This window comes from Lagenorhynchus albirostris, chromosome 12 (assembly GCF_949774975.1).
Source record: "Lagenorhynchus albirostris chromosome 12, mLagAlb1.1, whole genome shotgun sequence".
NCBI classification, from domain to species: domain Eukaryota; kingdom Metazoa; phylum Chordata; class Mammalia; order Artiodactyla; family Delphinidae; genus Lagenorhynchus; species Lagenorhynchus albirostris.
Window position 1 is genome coordinate 30,400,990 of NC_083106.1, and position 7,512 is coordinate 30,408,501.

Genomic DNA, 7,512 nt, shown 5'->3' on the forward strand with positions numbered 1-7,512 from the left:
AGAAATCATAAAGATCAGATCAGAAATAAATGAAAAAGAAATGAAGGAAACAATAGCAAAGATCAATAAAACTAAGAGCTGGTTCTTTGAGAAGATAAACAAAATTGATAAACCATTAGCCAGTCTCATCAAGAAAAAAAGGGAGAAGACTCAAATCAATAGAATTAGAAATGAAAAAGGAAAAGTAACAACTGACACTGCAGAAATACAAAGAATCATGAGAGATTACTACAAGCAACTATATGCCAATAAAATGGACAACCTGGAAGATATGGACACATTCTTAGAAATGCACAACCTTCTGAGACTGAACCAGGAAGAAATAGAAAATATGAACAGACCAATCACAAACACTGAAATTGAAACTGTGATTAAAAATCTTGCAACAAACAAAAGCCCAGGACCAGATGGCTTCACAGGCGAATCCTATCAAACATTTAGAGAAGAGATAACACCTATCCTTCTCAAACTCTTCCAAAATATAGCAGAGGGAGGAACACTCCCAAACTCATTCTACAAGGCCACTATCACCCTGATACCAAAACCAGACAAAGATATCACAAGAAAAGAAAACTACAGGCCAATATCACTGATGAGCATAGATGCAAAAATCCTCAACAAAATACTAGCAAACAGAATCCAACAGCCCATTAAAAGGATCATACACCATGATCAAGTGGAGTTTATCCCAGGAATGCAAGGATTCTTCAATATACACAAATCAGTCAATGTGATACACCATATTAAAAAATTGAAGGATAAAATCCATATGATCATCTCAATAGATGCAGAAAAAGCTTTCGACAAAATTCAACACCCATTTATGATAAAAACCCTCCAGAAAGTAGGCATAGAGGAAACTTACCTCAACATAATAAAGGCCATATATGACAAACCCACAGCCAACATCATTCTCAAAGATGAAAAACTGAAACCATTTCCACTAAAATCAGGAACAACACAAGACTGCCCACTCTCACCAAATTATTCAACATAGTTTTGGAATTTTTAGCCACAGCAATCAGAGAAGAAAGAGAAATAAAAGGAATCCAGATCAGAAAGGAAGTAAAACTGTCACTGTTTGCAGATGACATGATACTATACATAGAGAAATCCTAAAGATGCTACCTGAAAACTACTAGAGCTACTCAATGAATTTGGTAAAGTAGCAGGATACAAAATTAATGCACAGAAATTTCTTGCACTCCTATACACTAATGATGAAAAATCTGAAAGAGAAATTAAGGAAACACTCCCCTTTACGACTGCAACAAAAAGAATAACATACCTAGGAATAAACCTACCTAACGAGACAAGAGACCTGTATGCAGAAAACAATAAGACACTGATAAAAGAAATTAAAGATGATACAAAAAGTTGGAGAGATATACCATGTTCTTGGATTGGAAGAATCAACATTGTGAAAATGACTACACTACTCAAGGCAATCTGCAGATTCACTGCACTCCTTATCAAACTACCAATGGCATTTTTTATAGACCTAGAACAAAAAATTTCACAATTTGTATGGGAATTTGTGGGATAGGGAGGGTGGGAGGGAGATGCAAGAGGGAGGAGATATGGGGATATATGTATATGTATAGCTGATTCACTTTGTTATAAGCAGAAACTAACACACCATTGTAAAGCAATTATACTCCAATAAAGATGTTAAAAGAAAAAGAAAGAAAGAAAGAAATACTGGGTCTCTTGTTTGGTGGCAGTCAGGCTCCCTTCCTGGTGCCGTGCTGTTGGCGGGTCTGAAACAGGCCTGAGCTCCACTGTGAGGCCACATGTAATTGATGGTAAAGACTAGAATAGCCTTGCTGGACTTGAATCTAGAAGACTATGTATATTTATTTATTAAACTTTGATTCCATGACAAAAAGACTATGTTTGATTTCTTCAGAAAGACTTGGCTAGCTGAGGGAATCCTGACACAAAGGAAACTCAAACTACATGGAAGCAAAACAAACACATACGGTGTGGCTCTCCTCATTTATCAATTGCATGAAGATGAAACCCTGATAGTGAGTAATTTACTGGGGCAAAGACCATGTCTCATTCATTTTTTATTTCCCAGCATCTAATCATAGTGTCTGGCATATGGTAGGCATTCTATAAACATTCAGTGAACTGAACTGGACTGTGTTGTTTCATATCCCCACTGCTGGTCTCCTTTCATCCGGGTAAAAACTGTACTTGACCTTGGCTCAGCCTTCACTTCCTCAGAAAGATCCTCCCTGACGTCCCCAACTTGACCCATTCCCCCTAGTATTTACAGTTATATTATTATGCACTCTCCTTCAAAGCACCTATCACAACTATAATTTTATATTTATTTACAAGGTTCTTTGAGATAAACAATAGAAACCATAAACAATAAAGTCAAAGGAGGCATCATGCCGGGTGAGGCAGCCTCGGATGGCCCACGGAGCTGCAGCTGCCCTTCGAGCCCTCCTTGCCGACACATGCTCCAGTTCCTGCTTAGATTTACTCTTGGCAATGTGGTGGGAAAGTATCTGGCTCAGAGCTATGACATACCAAACCTGGCTAAAAAACTTGAAGAAACTGAAAAGGACGTGGACACCAAGAAGAAATCCCCTAGTTCATGAGGCCGACTCCAGGACTGCCTCCTGGATAAACTGATTCTACTGTTCTTGAGGGCCTCCTTTACCATCTGAACCAAAAGCTTTTGTTTTCATCTCCAGCCTCAGCAATTTTCTTCTTTGCTAGACCCTGTATTGCCTTACAGCACAAATAGGGCCACAAGTTAAGAACAACCCTTACTTTTCAAACATCCTCACTTCTTCCCTTCCTCCTTCTGGCCACTTGGGAGGTCCTGAGAATGGAATTATGGTGCTAGATTAGTAAACATGACCTTAAATTAGTAGTCTCTCCCTTATTCTTTGGGATGTCTACTACCGTTTTCAAAAGAAAAATTGATGAGTTTTGTAGAGCTGATGAGATATAAATAATGCTGATTTCACAGTCTAGCAATTATATTGGGTGTTTAAACCTTTGGTACTAAATTATGTTGTTTCAAAGTAGTAATTAAAATGAAAATCTAGAAGCCAGTTTCGGGTGAATTATCCACTAATTTTATGTTGTTGTCAGGAAGCTCCATAGTTGCTAATTTAACCAATAAATCAATTTGCTATTCATTAACCAAGAAACTGTTCTGAGAACTCTATCAGGAACTGGAGAATTTTAAAGTATTTAAAGTAATGGCCTTTGTCCTCAGTAGAATTCATAGTCTAGTACGCATATTTTTTCTTAATGATGCATTTGATCTGGCTCTATTCTCTCATAAGAATCATACTTATTTCATGGGATTACAGGCGCATTTGACACTACATGGTAGATAAATGAGAAGTTGTCTATAAAGGAAATTTCATGCCTTTTTACATTAAAAAGATGTATTTACATTATAACTTATAGTGATTCTCATAAGAAGACTTTGTGTTTTTCTTTCTGCAACCATAAATTACTCTTGTAATTTTTCAAATGTATAATAGTCCATAATAATTTTTCATTGAAAAAAAAGTTTAAATACATAACTTTCCCCCTGGGTCAATACAAAGTGATCTGTGTTGTCCCCCAGCTCCTACTTCCTCTTCCGGGACTCAGGCACTCACTAGTTTCCTATATCCTTTTGTGAAAGATTTTGTGCCTGAACAAACACATGTATGGGGGTGTTTTATACAAATGATGGCAAACTGTATATGGTGTTTCCCCAGTGGAGGTCATTCCATATCCGTAGGTAAGGAACAAAGAACCTCTTTCTTTTTTTGGCTACATAAGGTTCTACTAAATGAATATACCATAATTTATTTAATCTGCTTACACATCTGTGCAGGGGGATAGCTCCAAGCTAAAGTCCTGGAAGTGTAATTTGCACTAAAGATAAATAAAGACCCATTTCATTGGATGTTTTGTTCCAGAGGGCTAATGGGCAGCTTCACTGATGATGCCATTTCTGACATTTTAGCAGAATTAGTAAACTGGAAGAATGGTTTAGAGACCTTTTTTTCAGACACTGATGCCACTGATACTAAATGTGGTTATAAAATGAAGTGATTCTACCTCTCTTTGAAAACCTGGATCTTTCATACATGGAGATAAGTTTTGTCCCTGCCAGCTTGTACTGGTGCGTGAGACAGGTTAGGATCATATTATGGTTTGGCTTCTCCCTTGCAGTGTGATCAGGGGCAAGCAGCTTAGTTTTCTGAAACTGTTGTGTTCTCTGTAAGGTGTGGATGCAATATCTACCTCATAGGGCTTCCATGAGAAACAGTTGAAATAATGTATGTGATGTGTAGCACAGTGCTGTGCAAATTGTCCAATAAATAGCAGATATTAGTCCAAAAAATTTAAAAAGTAAAAAAAATAAAGTCAAAGGAGGCAAGAACTGTGTCTTTTCGTTTTCCGCTCATGCAGTAAATATTGTTTTTGTTGGCTCTCAGTAAATATTTGTTAAAGTAGTGAACCAAGAACCCATAATTTCATGGTTTCCTCTCATTCTAATAATACTCACAAGGCCTCAAATAATATGAAATAAATTATCCAGCACACATTCACATAATAGTTAGAGCTGGGAAAGTAAGTTTGTGCCACAGGCCATCCAGTTAGGAAGAATTCTGATAAGGCAAAGGAAAAATGCAAACATCTTTCATTATAGCCAGAAGTACACCAACCTGGAAAATGCCATAGAAATTTTTGTGGAGAAATTTTTCTTCTTTTATAGGCATCTCAGTTGTTTTATTTAAAAAAAAGAAGAGGAAAATAAAGCATAATCCATTAAGTTTAACCACTAAAGGTCAAAAACTCCCAAATATTGTCAGTTGCATATGACCCAACCTAGCAGACTATGTATATTTACATAGTTTAGTTTATCACATGTGAGCAGTTTTTCTATAGCATTGTTTTCTGTATCTTGGAAGTAAAAAAAAAGAAATACTGTCCTGATCCAAAATACAGTACTAAAGGAATATGAAACGTGGTAAATGACAAAGTTCTTTTCTGGTTAGAGAAAAAGAAAAAGCAGAAACTGAAACTTGGTCACGTTTAATCTAATATCTGAAAACTTATAATAAACCAATGTATCCAATTTTTCCAATCAACAACTTCAGTAAAATTCCAGAAGAATGATTAAGGCAAAAAAAAAACCATCCTAGGAGGCTATTGATTTAATTCAGTTGGACCATAGTTTTGAAGCAACTCCTGTGTGTCAGGCAGTGTACTCAGCACAAAGGATGCAGCCATGAAAGACACGGATACAGTCCCTGCCCTCAGGAATTTACAAGCACTGAAGGAGTCCCCAGTCTGTATCTCAACCCTTCACAACAGTTCTATCTTCTTCCAGTTCTTTGGGGGAAACTCCTGGCCTCAGGCAGGTCCACAGGGAATGCTCTCCTTCCCCTAAGGGGAATTACTTCTCTTCACTTAGCCTGAATTCTTAGGAACAGTGCTATGTACCAAATCAGGTTTCAATAAATATTCTTAGAATAAATGAAAGAAGAAATTAACTAATCACACAACTGATATGAGAGGGAGCTGTGTAAATGAGGAGTTGGACAAGAATACCCATGGCTTGCTTTCCACAAAGTTCAGGTTTTCTGGCTTGACTCTGATCTTTTACCTGATCCTGAGACAAAGAAGACATTTTTATGGCTGATTTAAGTTAGCCCTACCCAAAAGTAAACGTTCAATTTTCTTCTTTAACCATGTAATATGTGCACCAAATAACTCTGGCTCTTACAAGGTAGAAGAATCTCAGTTCTGTCACTGTGTGACTTCAGAAAAATTACAAACTCTCCCTGTGCCCATTTTTACATCTGTAAAATGTTGGTAATCATGTAGTAAATTTGCGAGGATTAAATAAGGCAATATATCTAAAGCGCTTGGCACGGTACCAAGCATAAGGTAAGCTCTCGGCCAGTATTGGTATTATATTATGCATGACTGGTAGCATTATTATCTCTCTTTCCATGTATTTTTTATTGGAGAAATCAAGGTACTGGTTAGATTGAAGAGCTCTGGTTAAAAGGCTCAAAAAAAGATCCAGTACCTCCATTTAATCACTCTACAAATATTTATTGAGCTTCTGCAAGGCATCAGGGTTGACCAGCTCCCAGAATCAAATGGGTGACTTACTGGGGGCTTGGAAGGGAGAAGGCAGAACTGTGGAAGAATAAGTAAACCATAAGTTAATGGGCTCAAACTAAGCTCCAAATCCTGAAGACAGAGAGCATAAATAAAAGGGGTCAGGCACAGAAGTGAACCTCAGAGTCCTTAGGCAGCATTAAGTCTTAGAAAATTGTATTAACCTTTAACAAGAGGAGAGTCCAAGGTTGGAGAACTTTCTTACCCATGACTGGCCCCTACCTAATCTAGAATGCTAAAAAACATTCCCCATCTTAAATGATCTTAAATATTATCAGAGATGGTTTTTTGTGTTAATGTCCATCATAAAAAATCAAGAGAGAGAACACAGTTATCTTGCCAAGAACTGGAGGGCTATGCAGAAATGGAAGTCTAGTAATGAGCTAAGGATGAAAATCCAGCCTGGTGAGGAACAATGAGGATAATTTCCAAATATGTTGAGTAATAAAATGGGAAAATAAAAGCAGTTCCTCAGACTGAAGACCTATATCCCAGGTTTGTTCAAGGCTGGACTTAAAGAGACTGAAGTCTGCAGGGGAAGAGGAGCAGTGAATTATCTAAGAATCCCCAACTTCTCTGCAGTGTCATGATTTGCGATTGATCTCTACCAACTACATATCTGGTTTCCACAATGTTCACTGTGAAATGCCGGAATCATCCTGCTAAAAATACACAAGACTCAGAAAAACACATTCATGGACTCAAAATGTCTTGTGGTTTTTTGTTGGTTTTTTTTTTTGCACTAGAACAGAGATTAGGAGAGGAGGAGATGGCTTGAGACATGTCAGAACTGTGCGGTGAAGGCTATTTGCAAACTAACATTCATACTTTTACAGATGCTGGAAGAATATGTGACATGCCTGTGTCAGAGACAATTGACTTTATTCCTCTCAGCAGTAGTGGTAGCCAGAATATCATTATTTTCTTGCACTAGTTCCCAGAGAGCCAATTCCCATAGGGCAACACAAAGAGGGTCAGGTGACACCTGTACATACAATAAGCATTATAGGAGAAGGACCCTGAGCTTAGGGAACCTGAATCTTTTATACTGGACAGTAAGCATGCCTGCCTTTTGCTCTGAAGGGAGACACTATCTACATCTTCTAAGGCTGTTCACTGCACAAACATTCTGGAAATAATAGAGTGGAATAAAGTTAGTTACTTCCTTTGCTCATAAGACAGGGAGAAACGTGAGACTCCAAGACACTCCAAGAATTGTCTCCCAATATGACCTTGACACTAGGAGTATTCACAGAACATGCTTTAGTGCTTGGCGTCCTGTTGGTCCACACCTTAAATAACTGTGGATCTGCAAAGTCCTTTCTGATTCAGGATGTCATCTAATCT

The 7,512-nt window shown here is 37.7% G+C and overlaps 1 protein-coding gene across 1 annotated transcript; it reads left to right on the forward strand.

Moving 5' to 3' along the window:
- The first annotated feature begins 2,471 nt into the window (after positions 1-2,471).
- LOC132530757 (short transmembrane mitochondrial protein 1-like) lies at positions 2,472-2,797 on the forward strand. The gene has a single exon (XM_060168140.1). The coding sequence runs from the start codon at positions 2,472-2,474 to the stop codon at positions 2,613-2,615; it is 144 nt and encodes a 47-aa protein (XP_060024123.1). The 3' UTR covers positions 2,616-2,797.
- The last annotated feature ends 4,715 nt before the right edge of the window (positions 2,798-7,512 follow it).

What these genes read in the sequence shown, in the direction of transcription:
- LOC132530757 (XM_060168140.1), top strand. Translation starts at nt 2,472, where the DNA reads ATGCTCCAGTTCCTGCTTAGATTTACTCTTGGCAATGTGGTGGGAAAG.